Raw genomic sequence first — 21512 nt, forward strand, 5'->3', positions numbered from 1 at the left:
TATGCCTGTACACAGGTGCCTGTTCACTGTTTACATCTTTACTAAGTCACACATCCTGGTTGAATATTCAGGCACCGGAATTCAAAATATCATTCTACCCCCACCCCTTCCTTAAGAGTCCCATGTAGTACTCTGTGTGTTCAGCACTACCTCAAACTAATAAATAATGCAGGACTGCAAACACTTCTGGCCTGGAGCTATTGTAATCCTACCTGAAAGTTGAAACATTTCTACAGCTCTCTTAAAGAGTTTCACAGTTGCAACTACTGCTGCAGCTCAGCTGTACAATTAAGTTAGATTACATAAAATACTTGCACAGGAAGTTAAGTTGGTGAAAGCCTCAATACAGGTGTTTGGATTAGTTTTAACTAGTCCTAAAGCTACTGCAGTTTTATTTCTGTTAATAAACCTCTTAAAAGTCAGGTAACTATTCAGTCAGTTCAATGATTTATTTATCCTTTCTGTTAAGACACTTAAAGCTGGACATGTATATAGAAGAAAAAGGCCTAAATTATTATTCTCCTACTGAAGGCTGCTTTCACAACAGAGTAGTCAACAGTGCTGTCATTAGAGGAAGCCATACAGAATGCAGTGGGAGGCTTGGAATGGCTGAAGACACCAAGACACCAGTGCTGAAGACACCAAGAACCACATCCTTACTTTCAGGGTATATTCACACTTCGAATAGCATATTTAAATAAGAATAGGGCTTATTACACATGAAAAAAGTCAGAAAATATTTATTTAAAAAAAGATAATTTTTGCCTCTTAACACTTGCTTTTTATGGTTTCAGAAATTATTTCTGTGATTCCTGTGCGTACCACATTTTACATCATATGTGGGGGCAAGGTGGGAAGGGAGGGAAGTGAAATGGAAGAGGAATTGATTCAGATAATGAACGTTTCCACTCCCAACAGTTGGTGCATTAGATTAAGATATCTCTATGGATACAGTCTGCTCCAGTTCGAAGTCATGCATCATCAACATCAGCAGTGTTGTCATTATCACTTGCCACAAGGACCTCTCTGTTCTCATATGTCCAGAACCCATTCAGGTCAATTAGAATGCTGGTAACAGTGTCTCCTTGACTGCTATTGATCAAGTCTTGAAGGGAGATTTTGTAAGGGTCCTTAGGCTTCACCATATCAAAGATTTCATCCTATGAAAGAAAAGTCAAAATTGGGAGAACCCCCCCACCACCACATTAATGAGCAGAATAATGGCTATTTCATAGCATATGATCTTTGGGTAACCAGTGCCACCCACACTGATTTACAAAAAAGCAGCTAGTAAGTCCCAAAGCACTTATGATACAAAGCACACTAACTGGCTACAGTTAGGAGCAGTGTGCTCAGCTCCCACCTCTCAAATAAGAATTTTCCTTACTGAGGAGGCTTTGGCCTCTAAATGGCAATATGAAAAACTCTGTTCACTTGTATAAGCTAACTTTTGTAGAAGCTCTTGTACTTTTTTTTTAAGTACTAAAACTGCTAAAGTAGACAGTAATAAAGACAGTTTTATAGGCTTTTTTTAAAGTCACCAGTCTGCCCCCCACTCCCGAGGAATGATCCTGAACTGTAAAATGGACTTACCAAGTACCTTCAGGTGTGAGAAAAAGCAACATGTATTTAACAAGTATCTTACAGAGCAACAGCTGAATAGAAAGACATTTTCAAACCCATGAGTAGGACAAGCCAGTTCATCTCTACTACTCTGCAAGTAGTTATACAAAACCTAGAAACTACGATGTAATTAAATTACAAAATGCTCATTCAAAGATTTCATGTAATACTTTATTCAGTAAAGCTAACCTTGACATCCTGAAAAGAAACTGGTTCTTGTCCATGAATTTTCATTTGTTCCTGAATAGCCTAGAAAAAAAAGAAGTTATGAATGGCTAGTGCAGTATACACTGACACTGTGTGAAAATTTTTAATGCTTCTGCATCTTAAGCTGTATTGCCCTGTAACAAAGCATTCATGGTACAGCTTGCAATCATTTTTCTTCCATAGGTAAGGCAGGGGTGAGTTAAGGCATTATCAATGATACACATCTCAGGTTCACACTTAATCTGTATGATAAGAATCCCACTTTCATTATGACCAGCATTTAAGCACTCTGCAAATGGGATATTCAGACACTTGAATATTATCCCTCAACACTCAAAACTTACGGTACTAATACACCCTAACCAGAATGTTACATTTTCTGACACAGTATGAAATACAGGGTAGGAAAAGAGAGAAAGGAAAAGACCAATCAGCAGAAAGACAAATTAATTATTTTAATGTGGTACTATTTAAACACCTGCATCACCAAACCTATGTCTTCAAGGAACAACTATAAACAAAAGTGTTTCACTAGCACAAGGGGTGCAGCCTTGTCAGCACAGTTGTATCAACACAGCCTCTGTAGGTGCTGACGGGTTCACACACAACACTAGCAGGAAAGCAACTATTCAGAGTCAAAAGGAACTGTTCTGATTTCAAGGAAAACTTACAACATTCCATGTCCAAAACTTGAAAGGAGGGACATGTTTTGGAGTATGATCAAGTATCTGCTGTAGTGAAGGAGCTTTTTCAATAACTAAGCCACAGAGTATGTATGTAACTGAAGACTTGCACAAAACCAGCTACGCCACCGTAACTAATGCAAAATTACCTTGTTAAATTGCTTTCATATTAGAATCACTGATGTACTATGACAACATTAAAGTTCATGTTTTTGTAAAATGTAAACCTGTAAATTAACAGCCTTTATTAAAATCAGAGACAGTTGATATGGCCCCTGGCCTCCCTGAATCCTATATCCACGTGAATGGAACCGGAGCAAGCGCTGGCAAAATAGTGAGCTGTAAAAGCAGGGAGGGTAGACAAGTCATTGCTTAGTTTCACTAGCATGCCTAGTATTGCCAAGCCGTCATCTGACAGCTGCCCATGAAGCATATAAGGCAGCTACAACTACTAAACGAAGTTCATGATGAAGTTCAAAAGGCACACACAAAACTCCTGCCTGGTCCTGCAGCAGAATGCTGCAGAATGCTCCTTGGGCCAGCTGGCTGGAGCAGCTTGGAAGGAAAGGTGCTGGAGGTCTCGGTCCACAGGAAGTTGAATAGGAATCTGCAGGATGACCTTGCAGTGATGAAGGCAGATAAATACTGGGCTGCATTAATACAAGCACACCTAGCAGGTTCAGGGAAATGATTGTTCCTCCTGACTCAACATTTGGGCACAGTACTCCAGATTCAGCCTCACAGCTCTGGGCTCCCCTTTATGAGACACTGACAACCCGGTGGGAGCCTAGTAGAGGGCTATCAGCATGCTTCGGGGGCTACAGCACAGCACAGCCGAGAGGAGAGGTTTGAGATGGGGATTAATTCCCCTGAAGAGCAGGTGAGGAAAATCCAATTACTACCTTCTACTACCTAGCAGGTGGTTAGAGACAACATAGCAAGACTGTCTTGGAGACGCACAGTGAAAGGGTGAGAGGCAGTGCACACTGACTGCAGCAAGAGGCAGTCCAATTAGACAAAAGTGGGAGAGGGAGTAAGGGGAAAAGTCTTCTCAGCCAGGGTAGTCAAAAACCAGAATGCACTGACTACCCAAACAGGCTATAGAGTCTCCCTCTCTGGAGAGATTCAAAATTTGCCCAGACAAAGCTCTGAGCAACTCAACCTAGTGATGAAGCTGGGCCTGCTCTGAGCAGACAGTTGGAGCAGGTGACCTCCAAAGGTCCATTCCACCTAATTTATAAGGTGGTTCCAAGGCACTAAAAGAAAAAAAGATGGGTTTTGTTTTTCCTTTTTTTGTCTATTTGGTTTGTTGGGGTTTTTTTGTGTGGGGCTGGGGTGGGTGGTGTTTGTTAAACAAAACAAAACTTGCCTATAAAATCTATTTAAAATCAATTCTGGAAACAACAGGTAAAAATACAGACTTATGAAAACTGCAAGAAGATTTTTGCAAGCAATACAGTGAATGAAAAATCCCCCAGCTGTACTGGCCCATCACTGCATTTCATTATTTTTGTTTCTTCTACTGAATTTTAGGATTACAGTGGAAATTAAAACCAATGGCAATAACCAATTAGAACCATCATAAGAGATTTTAATAGGTGATTATTAGGCAATTTTAGGACAATTTCAATTAAAAAACAAACCCAAATCAATAGAAAATATTTCTCCTAGCCAAAATCAGTTAATTTCAACTGCAGATAAACTGCTAAAAATACCTTTTGAAATCTTTCCAATTTTTGGTGGTTTTTTTTAAATTTTAAATCTTCTTAGAAGTCATTACTAGCCTCCCTGTGGCTATTGGTAATTTAAAGTGATTTCCTGCAGATCTGCATGCAGAAGTACATAGCCTATAACACTATAAACACAGAAAATGGCCTACTTGTATAAAGAGACTTACCCTAAAGAAATAGTTAAGGGAAAAGACATTCAGGTGTCCTTTGTTCTCTATATCAAGCAGTTTGAAAACATATTGCAGAGCTGCAGGCTCCTTTCTGTTTTCTAATGCAAGCACAAAGTCCAGGTAGGTTTTATAGTCCTAGAAGTAGATACAATCATGTTTATTACAGTCTTCTTTCTAAATTGATTTTGCAAGCAGGAACTCTATAATTGGCAGCTATTTCATTGTAGGGGGCCCAGTCTATTTTCTGAAAAAGACAACATGAAATAGAAAATGGCTGCCACCACTAATGTGAACAGAAAAGTTAGTTTTTAATGATTAACTAATGATGATGATAGGAAATCCTGTTATTTTAGAGGCAAAATAGGATTCCAAGCATAAATCGAAATTAAACATGCTATATATACACTTTTAGATAATGTTTAATATATGTCTAGACTGCTGAACATACCCAACTAGTGAAGAAAAACCATATAAAAGGTTTTCATTACAAATTAAATGCCTGGTGGCAGTAAGCCTACTGTTACCCAACAGTGAACTATATGGCCAATTAAGTATATAATCGTTAGACCAGAGTTGGTGGTTTGGCAAATCACATGGTATAAAAACATTAGTAAACATTACAAATAAGTATCCCACTTTTCTTTTTCATTAGTACTGATTCTTGGTTTCCCAATGAAGACAAAGTTGTGACAAGGACAGAAATCCTTCAGTGCTATGTATATAACAGCCCTGTTCACCTTAACACCAGAGAGTTGTGCTGCCATTCAGAGGGAGCTTGACAGGCTGGAAACATGGGCTAACAGGAGCCTCATCAAGCTCAACAGAGCAATGCACATGCAAAATCCTACATTTGGGGAGGAATAACCCCATGTACCTACCTGTACGTGCTGGCAGCTGACTAGTCAGAAAGCAGCTTTGCAACAGGCCTTTGCAGTAAAGGCTGCTGACAGCATCCTCAGCTCCATTAGGAAAAAACTTTGCTACCAAGTCGAGGAAGATGATCCTTCTCTATTCAGCACTGCTTAGACTACATATGAGCAGCGGTCCTGCTCTGGTATCTCCCATACAAGAGAGAGATGAACCTACTGTTACAAGTCCAGAAAAGGGCAATTAAGAGATCCCTAATGACCTCAATGATTATGTTTCTACTAAACAACTGCTAAGGTGGCAGAAGGGCTGTATATAGAATTTGTAATTTATCACTTTGCACTTCAGTCATCTGAATGCAAACAATTAAGTTGTTTTAAGGCTGAACATTAAGTAAAGCCTTAAAAAAATATAGATAAGAAGGTGTTATTTTAACTCTAAGTTAGAATTCTCATTTTTCACAGCTATGGAAAGCTTACAATGAAAAACACTGTTGTCTCCATGAAGAAGTGGACAGGTTAGCTAACTTGCACTAGTTTCAGGTGTGCCGCTTGTCTTTGGTTCTTTTTAAAGAATCATGTGTAACTAAAAAGCATTCCTACATCTATACTTTTTTTCAACATGCACTTTTGTTACTGAATCTACAAGAGCCTTTATCCTAGGATGTCTTGATTCTGTATCATCATCTCTGCTTTTTGAAACAAGCAACTTACCTTTAAGTCACACTGCAATCACCTTGCTGTTAAGAAAATTAATTTTCTAATATGCTGTGTGGTCATTTGTGTGCACAATGATAAACCAAAGTTCCTTTACCTCAAGCTATGCTTTATTTCCAAAGATACTGATTGTTAGACGTTTCCCAACTCAATAAGCCAAAGCTTTCATGTTGTGAACAAAGTGAAAATATGTGATTACCATTTCACCATCATAAGTTAAGCATTCCTGAAAGACACGATCCAAAAATATATTGGTCAGAGTCCCTGTTCCATATCGGGACAGTTCTTCTTTGCTGAGCATGCCATTGTGATCTTTATCAAGGTTTAAGTACTGACCTAGGGAGGAGATATTGAGAGCAAACCATAATATACCTCTATCAACAAAGAATGGTTTCAACAGAGAAAGAAAAGTTAGCATTTCAACAGTTATTTAATTTCCATAATAAAATTAATGCAGCTAAGTGGGAATATGCTAGATTCACAATAATATTCATAAAGCATCACAAAGGAGCATAGATCATGGCAGGAGAGGAAGTGTGATTCCCATAATGAGGTGTTAGTAGTTCTAATCTAGGTAATAGCTGTGTATACAGAGAAAAGAGCAGAAGGCTAAGAGCATATTACTTTAAACAGCATATTATTTTTAAGCATGAAAAAAGAGCTAAAGATGATGCAAAAGCATGAACAGAACAGTCAAAAGAGAAGGTTACAGAGGAATCTTGTACCTTGTGCAACAAGCACAAGATGACATTATAAAACTGTGATAAAAAGCAATAGCGGAGAACTGAAACTGTGAACAAGGTCAGGAAGATACACTGAAAGGATGGCTACAGGATTTGAAAAGACAAGTCAGCGTGAGGATTTAACATGACAAAAACGGAGGAAAAAATAACACTTATAATGTGAGTAAGTCACACAAGGCAGAGAGGAGAGAAGAAAAGCATTCATATGTAAAGGAACCTACCATAAACTCTTAATGCAGAAGGAGCAGAAAACCAGTTTGTTTCCTGACTTTCTTTAGAGAGTTCTTCATCCCTTAACTAAGTGAAACATAAAGTTAAAATTCAGAAAGAGTAAATTAAAATACAACAGTATATGCTAAGAGATCTTTACCTCCAGTAAATCATCCAGGAAGCTGCAAGCTAAAATATCCTGTATCTTTATCTTCCCTGCAGCAAGAAAAGGAAAATACATTTTAATAGTTGCTCTGCCAACACATCCATTTGACTGTTCTCATTTAGGTGGTTCTACTTCAGAAAGAAGCATTCTGAGCAGAAAAAAAACGACTTTTTAAAAATACCAAAACTAAACAAAACTAACTTCTAACATCAAGGATAAGGCTCTAATTTAAAAGATAAAATAAAAATACCTTTTACAATGACTGAATAAAACTAGCCTGACATTGGCAGGAGTTACCCTGAAGCCTTAAAAGCCAGAAAACTAGGTTAAAAAAATGTGTGTGTAAAATAATCAACTCAATGTGTAAAATAAAAAGTGTAAAGAACGCATGCTTAAAACATTTGTTGAAATAATAAAGTATCTTAAGTGATGTGATATTTTTACATCTTCAGAAACTACAGATGTGACACAAAGCTAAGGTGGCAGAATGCACTTCTGCTGGTGAAGTTCTGACTGGTACACTGACACTGAGCTGTGTAAAATAATGGCACTATAATTTCCCACACACCCTCTCTACATGTTTGTAATCACTTCTGCCAGAGGCTACTGCCCACACAATTCTGATGTTTACTAGTGGCACAGCTAGATCTTGAAAACACATGCAGTTTGTGACTTAAATCAAGAGCATAGAAAAAAACTGTTTTCCAAGGGAGCTACATCTGCTACAAGGAGTAGCAGCCTTAACTGCAAACCTTTTCTCTAGTGGGTCTACATGGTGCACACAAATTTAATCACAGGAGAAGCACATTGCTACAACCATTCTAGAGCATTTCCACAGCTCTGTGGATGTTCTGACAAGCAGTTGTCTGTTTCTGGCTGTGTTTTCTATTCACTCTAAATACTTATAAAATTAGCTGCTGATGGTGCATTATAATGAAAAAAACATCTTATTTATCAGTTTATATAAGATACCCATCAGTTGTGGTATTATAGAGTTATCTCACAGAAATTCATTTGCTGTAAAAGTAGATTATTAGACCCACAATAAAGACTCGTGGTCTTCAGTGCAGATTAATCTTCAAACGCTGAACAAAATCCTACAAGGACAAATACACTTTACTTTGAAAACACAAGTAGCTTCAGTGGAAACATTTTACAAGTGAAAAATCTCTGGCATATTTAGAATTTTGAAAATATGGACCTACCTGTTCTGAGAGGATCCAGAAAGAAGAAGAACTTTCTAACTGCTGTGCAGACATAGAAGGAGTAAAAAGATTTTTCTAAGCCATCCAGTTGTGGCAAAGTAGGGATTAGCTCCAAAATATAGTTTTCTAAATCCTGCAGAATTAAGAAAGAAAAGAAAAGTTTCAAACACTGCTATTGTTGCATGCTTGCTACATTCCACCCTGACTTTCAAGTACGCTTTGTTAAAAACATAGTCCTGTAACAGTGCAGGAAAGAGCATGAAAGCAGGTAAAAAAGCTTTTGTCTCTGTGAAAGAAACCCCAGATCATATATGTGCATATGTGATTCCATTACTGAAACAATCTACTAATAAAGCAGAATTTACAAAGGACATGATATTTACGTGTAAATATAAGTGCATTCAACTGTACCTTTTTCAAATATCAATGCATAACTCCTAATTGGATTATTCCATTGCTGAATATTCTTTGATACTTTTTCTTTTTAAGTAGAGTGGTAACTAAGGCATTTTTATTTATTTTCTAATATTAATTCCTGTTAGAACAGGAGAATAATTCACTGAAGAATGAATAATTTGTGATTTTTACTATATCCTGCTAAATCTAGTAAAGCGCTAATGACATGAAACCTTAGTCTCATGAAACTATAGTCTCTTTTTCAGACAATTACTCATGCTAAAAAAGCTAGCAACACTGTCACCACCAAATCTCTATAATACATGAATTGTTATTTATCCAAACAAATGTGCCCGCCCCAAATCTACATTATGATACTTTTACAAGACAAGACAAGAACAAAACTGGACTCCTTCTGATGCTCTGTCATTTGATTAAAAAGAGACATGAAATTAATCAAGAATTTACTTACTGATTCTCTGAGGTAGCCTTGTCCTGCCACATCATATAAACTGAGACCTATTCTTGTCTGATGAAGCCATACTGTGAAACAGAAAACAGAATTAAAATGTGAGAAATCCATGGGGCTTTTCAGTTCTCACCAAAATTTGAAGTTGTTCTAGAGGCCATAAGGCACAGTCAGATATTAAGTGCCTCTTCCCATTTCTCTGAGATTTAAGCAAAGCCATGTCATGTACTGCTTAGAAACACTGTTTCAGTCTTTAATTTTGTAAGAGTCACTGGTAATATACGGTACACTGTGGCCAAGACTGCATTATAACAACTAGATGTGAAAAATGGCAGAGCAGACAACACATTTTCTTTCATATATCATTTAATGGCTTGGATTGGAAGGGACCTTAAAGATTCATCCAATTCCAACACTCCCCTACCCCCCGCCATAGGCAGAGATGCCACCCAGTACCTCAGGTTCCTCAAAGCTCCATCCAACCTGGCCTTGAACACTCCCAGGGATAGTGTATCCACAACCTCTCTGGACAACCTGTTCCAGTGCCTCACCACCCTCTGAGTAAAGAATTTCTTCCTAACATCTAATCAAATGCCTCCTCTTTTAATTTAGAACTGTTCCCCCTTGTCCTATCACTATCTGTGCATGTAAGAAGTGGCTATCCCTCTCTTTCACATGGTCCCTTTAAGTACTTAAAGGCCACAATGAGGGTTCCCCAGAGCTTTCCCTTCTCCAGGCTGAACAACTCTAACTCTGTCTCAGACTATCGTCATAGAAAAGATTAATGTCCTTCTTGTGCTGATTCCAGGTGGGGTCTCATGAGTCTCAGAGGTGAGGGGGAGAACCACCTCCCTTAACCTGCTGGCCATGCTGTTTTTGATGCAGCCTGGGATACGGTTGGCCTTCCTGGGCTGCAAACACACATTGCTGGCTACATGGAATTATATGGATTCATTCTCTCTACTGACTTAGAGACATGTGTTGCAGTGCATTTTCACTGCATTAAACAGCTGTACAATGTCATTGTACAGCTACAACCCCCTTATAGCACAAGACACTGCAGCTACAGCCAAAGGTCCTGCCCTCACTTCTGGTTTACAAGAAGAGAATTAGAATAGCACAAGCATCTCTTTTGCAATGAGAAGACACATTAATTGTACAGTCTACAGGACAATGGCCTTGAAGCCATTGTTAAAATACTGTAACAGTGATGAAGTGTAAATTAGGCATAAAAACTATTATTCACATACTCAATGTTAAATTTAACTACCATTTTATAAAGAAACCATTCAAAAATTCCTTTTATGCAATACAAGCTATCCTTCATAACATTCATCTCTTCAAGGTAAGTGTTTCTCAAGGTGGTCTAAGTGTCACTCAGAGATGGCAGAGGTTATACACCGAGGCTGCTTCTTCATTGGCTAAGTTTAAAGGTAAGTGCATCACTGATCATGAAGTGATTTGGTGGTGGTGGCTTTTTTTTTTATTTCATTTGTTTAGAAAAAAAGGTAACACCATAAATACGAAAGACTTAAAACTTCTGGGTGAAATAAAGCTCTGAAAGAACCTCTGTTGGGCCCAGCCAGGTAGGCCTTTTTGAAATGCATATGATTTTCACAGACTTCTTCACAAGTCTCCTATCCTGCAGCTTTGGGTTTGTTGTTGGAAATGGGTCTGTTCCTCCTTTCTTGCATACTGTGCACATCTGCACACCATGTTTCCTGCTCAACACATCTCTCATCCCTTGCACTAGATTTTAAGTTAAGCAGGCTGAGCTGCTCCAAGAAAGGTGTCGTTCTCCTCTCCCAAAGGCTCTAGCAGATCTAAGAACACAGTAGCCAGGGCAAAAGACAATGAGACAACCTTCCTTTCTGCTAGCCAGCCTAATGTTTTTAAACAAGATCTAATAAAGATTTAAAACGCATTTTTCAGCCCAAGTGGTTAATTACAATAAAAAATAGCTGAATATACAGTAAGGCTACAGTGACAAACAGAGAAACGTACTGATATATTTGACAAACACAGTTAGACAACATACCACTCTGCAGAAGGAAAAACAACAAACAAAGCTATCTGCCTGATCACAATGGTTAGGATCACACTTGCCATGGAACTTTATTGTTTTGCACTTCACAGTATTGCCTGAATAAAGGAAATCAGAGTAACAATATATATAATAAACAGATCAAGGTTATCTCTGGCTGGGGAGAGGTGGATTTCAGAGGTAGGGTGGATTCCCACCTCCTAGTAAGCTGAAAAAAATCACAAGCCTCCAAGAAAACAGCATTTGCAGTTAAGGGCTAGATCTCACTGCTGTTGAAGAGAACATCAAGTAATTAATAAAACTGAAAATAGCCCTAAAACAATTTCTCTTTAACACAGAAGTATCAACTAACCTTTTCGCATTACATAATTGAAAAACTGCATGATAGATATCCTCCCATAAGGATCATTATGGAGTAATTTAGCAAAGATCTTCGCTGTGAAAAACTGCCTGTAAAACATAAACACAAAGCTACTTCTATGCATCTGATTACACTGCACTGACAGATCCAGTTACAGTATTTGAAATTTACAGATACTGTAAAATAATGTTTTAACAACACATAATGTGCTAACATTGCACTCACCAAGTGGGATCCTATCAAGTAACAATGGTAAACTCAATAAAAAGCAGCTGCCTTTGCTGCTCATGACTCTTCAGTGATGTGGGAGTTTTGAGAGCCTTTAGTCAACTTAATTTCTCTTTAGTACAGTACGTTTGGTAGCTTCCAATCTTCTACAACAACACGCACATAAATGGAACTGCTAGTACTGACAATTAATCTGCTTTTGCCCAAAACTGAATCACAAAGCTATGTGCACAACAGCCACCTCCAGTAGGAGCACAAAGAAGTAACATTCACTGTATGCCGTACACAGAACACCTGGTAGGAAATTCTGCATCAGAAGATAGGGAAGGTTGGGCAATATCTCTGGAGACGTGATTTCCAGTTCAAATACAAAATGTGTGGTATACTGACCACTAACATCATAAAAATACCAATGCTGACAAAAATTTCTTCTTCAAAAGGATGCAGCACTGCTTTTCCAGGTATCTCTATCAAAAGTTTCCTCAGTGATGCAGAGCAATACACTGTTACAAGGATGTAAAGCAACCAGTTCATCAATAACTACATGGACATGATTTTATCTCACCATTAAACTGTTTCCATCTAGTTTAGCAACCAAAACTTAGAGCAGCACTTAGGTTTAGCCAAAGTGAGCATATACAAGTGAAGAAAGCCTTACTTGCATTTTGGTCCAGCTTTTTCACCAACTTTCAGGAAGTTCTCATAATTGATCATTGCTTCTTCCCCAATCATTGGTGATGTCTGATGTTTGTCCAGTAGAAACCATAGGTTCTTAAAAGGTATTTACATTTGGTTAAGAAGATATCTTTCTAGAGAAGTGATTGTGCTTAAGATAAAGTGTTTAAGAAACTCAGCAAGAATGTGGGTTTGATGCAAGGTTCTCTCAGTTAATGAGTACACATCGTCAGTTCAGCCAGAAAAGAAAGAAAGCGCTACTTCCACTGCCTTAAACTGCTGTTAAACACACGCACACTCTCACCCACTAGGATTTCTAGGGTCACACCTCTTTTGTCTTTGCAGTTCAGCAAAATCAACCATCTTTGGAGTCTCTCTCAGTGATACATAAACAGAACTTATTTCATCATCTGGGCCCACCTTTGCATTCATTGCGCTGGAAACCCAGAAGCCATTAATTTAGTCCTCATATATGTCATAATGAGGCAGCTTTACACCAACACTACCAGCCTAAGTGTCAGCAGCACTTCAGCTTTAGCTCGTACTTCACAACCACTCACTGTGCCCAAATACAAAGCACCTTACCACAAGATTCTGTGCACAAACAGGAGATAATCAAACTCTGACAGGAGATAATCAAAATTGTTTCAGAAGCCGTTACAAGACATACAGAAAATATTTTCATACCTGCAGCTCTTCATTATCCAACAGCTCTCTACTTTTTCTTTGCAGAAAGACAGCCCTAGATTCTTCTCTTAATTTCTGAAGCAAGACTTCATCTTCAGCTGGCAGCTAGAAACATTGTGGCATTTTAATTTTCTGCACCATTCAAAAACTACAGAGCAAGTACTCTTAGGTAGTCCTGAGTCATACACTCTGATGAAGCTGCTTACTTGACAGAAAATAGCCAGTCAACCACTGTTTAGTATGTTGTATGGTACCTGCTTCTGCTACAGGGAATACCTGCAAACTGTCTCAAACCATTTCAGTACTAAAGTACCTATTTAAAGCAAGATATCTTTAACATAACGGATGGAGATGTACCTCATACCTGATAACCTCCCCAGTAAGCACTTTCCCATGGTTGCAACGCCTCAGGGCTCACACATAAATGATATTTACCATTGTGTTTTTGCTCAGGAGAGAGCAGCGCTTTCTATTTTTTGCTAGGCCTGACTCTCAAAAGTGTGAATGTCTACTAGACTTGTTATGGACAACAAATAAAATGGAAGAACACCTAGTGTGAAAGTTCTGCCAGCGTTCCTGTGGCAAACTGTACAGCACTATTGGAACTTAGAGAGCTGCTTATGTATTCATCAATTGAAACACAGGTACTCGAGAACCTAATTGGCAGAAATGCAAGATCCTAAGGAATATGTGACCATGAGAGGTTAGATAGCAGCTGAGCAGTCAAGTTGACAAGTACCAGCAATGTCCAGATGTCAAAACCCCAATCTGATTCATCTCACATCTAAGTTATTGGACCAAACATTTCTGCTGGGTGATGCAAGCAACAGATCTATGTTCGGTCTGCAAGACCAAGGACCCACTGTTTCCATGAAGCAGCATCCCATCACGTCTAAACAGGAACCAGAAGATACATATTTACAACACTGGTATGTCAAAATTTAGTTAAAACAGGAAGTGTCTCTGAAAGAGGACTTCCTATCTTTAGCAAGCAGCCTGATGAGCAAACTATTTCATGGCCTTTCATGAGATTTAGTAATTATTTAAAACTGCAGAAATTGACAACTGTACAAAACAAAAAATTACGCTAAGCAATTCACATCACTCAGATTTTAATCTACTTTAGCTTCTGAAGCTGCAGGGTCCCTTTGAAGGAGCAAAACTTTCTTTATAATGCAAAACAGCCTCTTGTTAAAGTTTATCTAGATACTGCACTTACCCTGTAGTAAAATCGTGGGATGTTTGTATATGATGTATTGCCACTTGTTTTTCCTCCTTTCCATTCCATGTAATACCTTGTGAACAATTCCATTTCTTCATCTTTCAGCTCTTGTTCACTCTTTTTGGCTGATTGACATAGAAAAGAATTTTCACACTGTACTTCAAACAGAGCTCTACTGTAACAAGGCGCTTGAAAAACAGAGTTAACACTGAGGTTTATACAGCTGTGCTGTTTACTAACACAAATATTAGGTGGAAATTAATGGAGCACAGGCCTATTACATAAATTATATAAGAATTTGTCACACGTATATGTTTTGAGTAAGATATGCAATTGTAGCAGATACACGGGGACGACTGACAGAGCAGTACTGTTCCTATTTCACAGGGGCAGCGTTGTTTAAGATGCTGCTTACTGCGAGCAGTAGCATTAATCGCCTTTCCTGCTGCCAGGTCGGGCATGTCCCTGCGCACCCGCACGAGCTCTGTGCGCTCGCTCGCGAATAGAGCGTTCCCAACCAAGGCTGCCGCGGGGGCACGTCCTGGACAGAGCAGCTCCCGCGGCTCGTCACCCCGCCCCTGCTGTCCCTGACCCCAAAACAGGGACGTTTGCTTCTCCGCAGGGAGGCTCCAGGAGCCGCCCGGCCCCCGCGGGAGCCCAGACAGGCCGACGCTCGCACCGCCGGCCCTGCCCTCGCACGCCCATTCGCTGCGGGCGCCCCGGGGCGCTCTCCCGACGCTCTCCCGACGTTCTCCCGGCCCGCTCCGCGCTCCCGGGGCACTCACGCGCGCGGCGCGCGGCCAAGCGGCCCCGCAGCCTCCGCTCCCACTCCATGGCCCCGCGCGACCGCCCGGCCGCCTCCGCGCGCGTGCGCACCGACGCGCCGCTACCCCTCGGAGCTTCGTGCCCTCATCCAATATGGCGGCTCAGCCCCTCCCCTCCTCGCCCGCCCCAGCGGGGCGCACGGTGAGATGCGATTGGCTCCGTGCGCGGGCGCGTGTCCCGGCCGCCGCGTGCCCCGCTCAGCCCCGCCGCGCAGCGCGCGCCGCCAGCGCGAGTCTGCTGCGCTCCGAGTCAGGTGGGCCCGACCCGGCGGGGTGAGGGAAAGGGAAAGGGAAAGGGAAAGACTTCCCGTGCCGAGGGCCGTGCCGCTGTGCGCACCGGGAGCTGTAGCGTTGGGCGGCGCGGGCGGGCCGCACCCGCGGGGTACCGAGTGAGCCGCAGCAGCCGCCGGACCCCCCAGTATTTACCTTTACAGCCCAACACATACCAGGGATTGCAGTGTAGTTACCGCCCGTGGCGGTGGTCTTCCCCTTTGGCAGCGGCGTTACCAAGGATTTGGGATTGAGGAAACCAGTGAAACGGAAGTTTGCCACAAGTTGAAAAATACGAGGGAAGCAACGTGGAAATTGCGTGCTGGGGCTGCCCGAGGGATCGGGATTGGGATTCCTCACTTGAAATCGTCGAAGTACGTTGAGCTTCGTGTTTGGTGGCATGCAAATGTAAATACGACAGGAAAGAACAGAGCAGGTCATGATGTCGTGGTGTTATTTTTATTTTTAGGAAATCTTCTATCTCAACTTGGATGAAGGCAGGAAGAAAATACCCTGTGCTTTTTGTGTAGTTGCGTTGGAGTTCCCTTTCTGTGTACAACATACACAGGATTCATCTTTGCTGTGACCAACATACAGATATTGTGAGATGCAAACCTGCAAAGCATCTTCTCTAGAAAGAAAGATACCCTCATTTTGAATGGATGTCCTCACAGTCTAAGAGATTAATTTTTGTGAAAAAATATTTTACCAGTTTTTGTTTCCATAAGAGACAAAAAGGACTCACAGAGCAAGCATTTTGAAACAGAAATTTATGCAGCTTGACAGCCCTTGGGCTTTTATTAATAAACGTCCCCATACAAGCTGTACAAGTGCATCAGATACAGTGAGCTAATAGTGAGATAATTTCTTCTTGTGATGGCACTCTTTTCTCAAACTAGTCACCAGGGTTTTCAGGCTTTGTTATGGAAATGTCACATGTTCTGGCCTGTTTCAAGATGCCGACAACTGTTTGCTGCCTCTTTCAGCATCCCCACTGGGGAAAAAATTAACTATTTCAGTTTTATGACATCTTCCAGCACTGCATTATCAGTGGACCCCAAAGAAACTGGTGTCTTACCTACCAAGAAAAGGTCTGAAATTGATTGCAAAGAAGAAAAAGGATGGGATGAGGAGACTAAAGAAATACCTGAAGGAAAACACCACTTTTCTTCCTCTCTTGGAGCTGCAAAGAAATGGTCAATGAGTCCAGTTGTGTCAAGGCATAAGTTTACAAATGTACAACCTCCAGAAAAACCTTTGCAGTCTGAGGAATGGAACAGACTAAAGGAAAACTTCCAATTACCTGAAATATTTGAAGAAGTGATGTTGAACAGTATGATAAGGTGCAACAGCCCCATTGATGTGGCCAAGTCCTTGCTGACCCACATGGCAAAGCGTAATGGTGACATTGCATACAGTGTGTTGGTCAAATACCTGACACTGTGTGTCCAGCAGGGACAGGTCTCAGAAATCCGTGATGTGTATGATATAATGAAAGTCAGATTTAAGATTTTAGAAATTGGGGCTTACAACCTTTTTATCAAGGGGCTGAGTAATTCGGATCAGTGGAGAATGGCCTTAACTCTTTTGAAAGAAACAAAAAAGATTATGATTCCCTCACGGACAAGCTATGAATCCTGTATCAAAGCAGCCAGCTGTCACCAAGAAATGAAACTTGCCTTTGAACTTTACCATGAAATGTTGACTAAGGATGTGGTCCCAACTTTGGATGTCCTGCAGTCATTTTTTGATTTCAGCAAGGGTATGAAAGGTGCTGAGTTACAAAAAGAGCTGTTTGGCATCCTCTTATATTTGAGAGAGAACCAAATATACCCTCACGAAACATTTATGCGGAGTATAAAGCTGTGGTTTGAAAGGTAAATGTTTCAATAGCAAAGTGCAGTTCATGAGGGTGGGATGCACATTATCCCACAGCATCTCATTTTGGTAGTTGCTTCTCCACAAAGACACGTTGTCATGAAAAGATGCATTTTATTTTTGTTCCCAAATTAGTGTGAAAGTGTAAAATTCTTACTGGTTTCACCTTTTATTTTACCTGGTAAATATTACTTCTTGGTAGAGAAAGTAGGAAATTGCGATGGGTCATGGCTGTCCAAAATAGCCGATTTTGTCTCTTTCTCGGGTGGTACATAAGGAATACTGACAGGTATATGAGGGTTTTTCCTGTAATCTATTGGAGTGTAGAAGTAGTAAGTTATTTGAAAGTTAGATAGTTTCTTTCTTTAAAAAAAAGAGGCAGCAAATTCAACTTAATTAAGTGAAGGTTAAATGTATTGACTTTGTATAGAATACTAGGAGATGAATAATCTTTAAATGAGACTGGTTTAGCACAGTATTTAGCAGGCCACGCAGTTTGTTTTCATGAGTAGTGATGGTCAGACTGCAAATTACAATTAATTACGATGCACATACACAGAGGGATTCACCTGAGCCCACTGCATGTTTGTCATGAGGTTGTATGTGAGCCCATCTATGATTTCTTTTTTTAGCTGTTGGCTTCAGTTTGTGTGAGCTATAGAGCCATTTTACAAGTTAGTCTGCTGCATGGAAAATATGGCGGCGGGAACGCACTACATTTATTGGAATGGTTTATGAACGTGCAGGGCAGCAACTTAAAAGTTGTCAGTGCACCACAATTATTTGTATAGTTCTTAAAATTTGGTGACAAGATAAACTGGGGAGATTGATGGTGTTGCTTCTTTGCATGTTGTTAAATGCTGGTTCTTTTTATAATAATTTTGAGCATTACTAAACTATATATGAATCTTCATATAGTTTCTTTGCGGGGTAGATGATTGATTGATTTTTTATTTCTAAATGTTGACCAAAATATAATTATTCTTTATCTATAATTCAGGTGTTGTTAAATAAGAATCTAATGTTTTTATTTATCTTTCCCTCTGTACGTATTAGTATACCAGGAAGGAACTGGAGAGGATACCTGACCAACATTAAAGACAGGTAAATGCAACATTTTATGTAAAAGTGATGTGTTGTCTTGATTATTCTATCTTGAAATCTTCGTTTTTAAATGTAAAAGAGCTTTCCTTATATACAAAAATATTTTAATCCTTGAGAATATGAACCTTTGTTGTGACATATGATTTCACAAACTCCACTTTCCAACTCATTCTTGTACATTATACAAGACCCAGCATGCACATTTGGAATTGAATTATGCTAAGCAGAGCCAAGATGAAAAAGCACAGGGAAAAATAAGAGTTGCCATTTTACTGTGTGTGGCTTATTTGTCTACTGTTTAGGAATTAAAGACTTTCTTTTTTGTTGGCTTTATAATACCATTGTTTAACAGGATATATAGCAGAGAAGCTTTGGTGTGTAAAGGGATATCTTCTTCAAAACTGATACTATTTGCACACTACAGTTAATTTGTAGAAATTGAAGGTTTTTCCCTTCCTACCTGATTTTCAGTGAAGATGAAATGGTTCTTAGGTTTTCACAGGCATAGCTTGGGTATGTGTTTCTATTACAGTGCAGTTTTCTTAATGTCTGTAAACTGCAATTTTAAATGTTATTCTATTTGAAACCTTGTTCTGTGCTTTTGTAGCAATTTGGGAGCTATAAATAAATTATAAGCATGTCTCCAATGGATTGTGGGGTTTCTAGGTGGGTTATAAAAATACTCCATGTCGCATACTCTGAAGTAAAAGTACACGTAGAGCCTCCAGCTCTTGAAGCCCTTGAAAGAACAGCATAACTCACTGTCCTAAGAGTTGTTTGCTATAAGCTGAACTATTATTATGTATGAATGTGTTTGGTACTGTACTCTGTTATGATAATTCACCATATTTTAGACAACCTTTTTTAGCCTTTAAGAGTTTTAAAAGTCTAAAGTCAATTGTCTTGGCTAAGAGCTGACTTGTTCTCTTAGTGTCTGTAAACAGTTAAAGACTTTGATAGGTAAACTAACTTAGATTACCTCATATTTTATCACAAATTAAGAACTGTGAACAAAGTAGTGACAAGGTGTGATACAGTAGTTATTTTGTTAGAACTGTAAGAACTCTTTTTATTTTGAAATAAAGGAGTTTGAGGCAGTCTGCTTGGATAAGTATTTGAATAAAATTAAAATGGTTTCAAGAAAAGAAGTATTTGTAGTTGTGTTTAAATTAAATGACTGTTGACAGAAAAGATCCTTAGGATTTCAAATAGCCAAAAAAAGACTTTGTTACTTTGTTGGTTTTTTGTAGTTTTTTTTTTTTTTGGTCCTAATCACAAGGGCCAAAGCCCTTAATGTATCTCTGAAACTCATGTGGTGATTGTTACTACTCATCTCTGCAGTCAGCACAACTGATGTCTTAAAACATGAGTCTTGAGTTAAAAAATCCAGAACTATTTTTTCCTAAACTGAGTTTGGCAATTTAATACGCTTATTCATTGGTTATTCTGATTTTGTATAAATACTGGCAGATATATCTAAGATATATCCAGGATATTTTCTTCTTCCTCTAGCACTGAGCTTGTTGTTTCTTTGAACCATGATATTCAGAAGCTTGAAGCCCCTGCTAACAAACCTTGAAATTTGCTGACCATTTTTCTTCAAGAGTTACAAAGGCTTTGCATTTTCTACAGGTCAGCTGTAGAAAGCTGCAGCTCAAGTTTTTTGAGCCTGCATTCAAACTACTGCAACGTGTCTGAGTTCATGCTTGGTATATAGGTGCCATGGTACTACAAATCTATCTCAAAAAAAGTAGTCTCTCCAAAAAGTAATTAAATTGTTAATTAGCTGAAAGGACAGCTATGTATCCTACAGAAGTGAAAGCCTTCTTTGTGGAAATTTCTTGACATGAAATCCTAAAATGACCAATTAGAAGTTACAGAAATTGCAAAGTGATTTTAAACGTCTGGTTGCAAAAAAGCAACCATAGATTAAGAGTCCAGTCTTACAAGATGCTGGAGTGTTTGTTGTGCCTGTTTTGCCTCTGCTCTCCTTGGTAATTCACCAGAGAATTCACAAAAAGAAACTGGTTTCAGGAGCTTTGGTTGTTTATAGGTGGCTGGGTGAATTGACTTGTTTTTTTCAAGTAAGTTGAAAGTGGTAGTTGTAGAAGGATCCACATTAACTATGGGACAGATCTTTAAACTGTAGGCTTAATCTTGATAATATTGTTTCATAACAGTTCATTAGGCCTTTCTTCTCTGTTGCCCACCTGAAGTTACTTAGTGCAATTAGATGTATTTAACGGTGACTTTACAGCTGTATGAGCACCCAGTCTCGTTGCTTACATTAATGTGTAGGCTAAGCCTGCAGTGACCACAGTGGCTTGAGCAATTGGAGCGTATTGTTTCTATGCGGCAGTGAATGTCCATTGTTGGGTTTCCATATAACTTTTTTTGATTCAGTAAATGTACTGTCAGCATTGCAATTAATGCAGTCTTGGCTTATGACGTGTGCATTAATGTATACTAAACATCAGTTGTTGGGAGAATTTAACATTTCTGATTGCAGTGGTTTTAGAAAATTACAGTAACGTAGCTTTGACACCTCTAGGATATCTCTGTGGAGAGAAGGGGAGAATAACTTGTTCCACTTTAACATTTAAAGCTGAATTCCTCAGTTCTGAGGTCGTGCTTGAGAAAATGAGATAATTGGATGGATTTAGAGAAGAATGGTTACTCCTTCAGTTCAAACCAGCTGGGTGAATACAGGCTTCCAAACAGACCATGACAGAAAAGAAAAATGTGAAACATCAACAACATATCCTGCGTGTAAGAGAAACTCAAGTGGGAGCAAGCAGTAAAAAAAACATTGTTCTTCTACCTGGAAGAACCAAAGACCCATTCAGACTTAAGTGTCATTTTACTGCCCGTTGGAGAAACTGCTGGTTTCTGCTTGTTTTCTTAGTAGCATGGCTGGAGTGTCCAGTCTGGTGATGAAGTTGCAAGCTGGATCTCATGTCTAATATTCTTGGCAGAAGTGCTTGAGAACAGACAGGAATGGCTGTGAATTTCCTTAGTGTCTGTTAATGTCCTG

General features: G+C 39.4%; 2 protein-coding genes across 3 annotated transcripts in view; one reads left to right on the top strand and one right to left on the bottom strand.

The window, feature by feature from the left end:
• Nucleotides 1–724: 724 nt before the first annotated feature.
• PPP2R3C (protein phosphatase 2 regulatory subunit B''gamma) lies at nt 725–15937 on the bottom strand. Its single transcript, XM_027698404.1, has 14 exons — nt 15673–15937; nt 15188–15310; nt 14400–14527; nt 13181–13285; nt 12477–12589; nt 11582–11679; nt 9189–9259; nt 8321–8453; nt 7110–7165; nt 6961–7036; nt 6196–6332; nt 4411–4548; nt 1813–1872; nt 725–1160 (listed from the first exon to the last, which is right to left on the bottom strand). The coding sequence occupies exons 1-14, from the start codon at nt 15935–15937 to the stop codon at nt 972–974; spliced, it is 1692 nt and encodes a 563-aa protein (XP_027554205.1). The 3' UTR covers nt 725–971.
• KIAA0391 (KIAA0391 ortholog) overlaps nt 15529–21512 on the top strand; it is a 51076-nt gene continuing 45092 nt past the window's right edge. Inside the window, exons 1-3 of one of the 2 annotated variants that reach the window (XM_027670694.1) lie at nt 15529–15644; nt 15966–17373; nt 18431–18478. In XM_027670694.1, coding sequence (XP_027526495.1) covers nt 16373–17373; nt 18431–18478 — 1049 coding nt within the window. In that variant the 5' untranslated portion in view covers nt 15529–15644; nt 15966–16372. The remainder of the gene's footprint in view (nt 15645–15965; nt 17374–18430; nt 18479–21512) is intronic. The other variant, XM_027670703.1, reaches the window with a different exon arrangement.

This window comes from Neopelma chrysocephalum, unplaced genomic scaffold, assembly GCF_003984885.1.
Source record: "Neopelma chrysocephalum unplaced genomic scaffold, ASM398488v2 Primary Assembly neopelma1_24, whole genome shotgun sequence".
Lineage (NCBI taxonomy): Eukaryota > Metazoa > Chordata > Aves > Passeriformes > Pipridae > Neopelma > Neopelma chrysocephalum.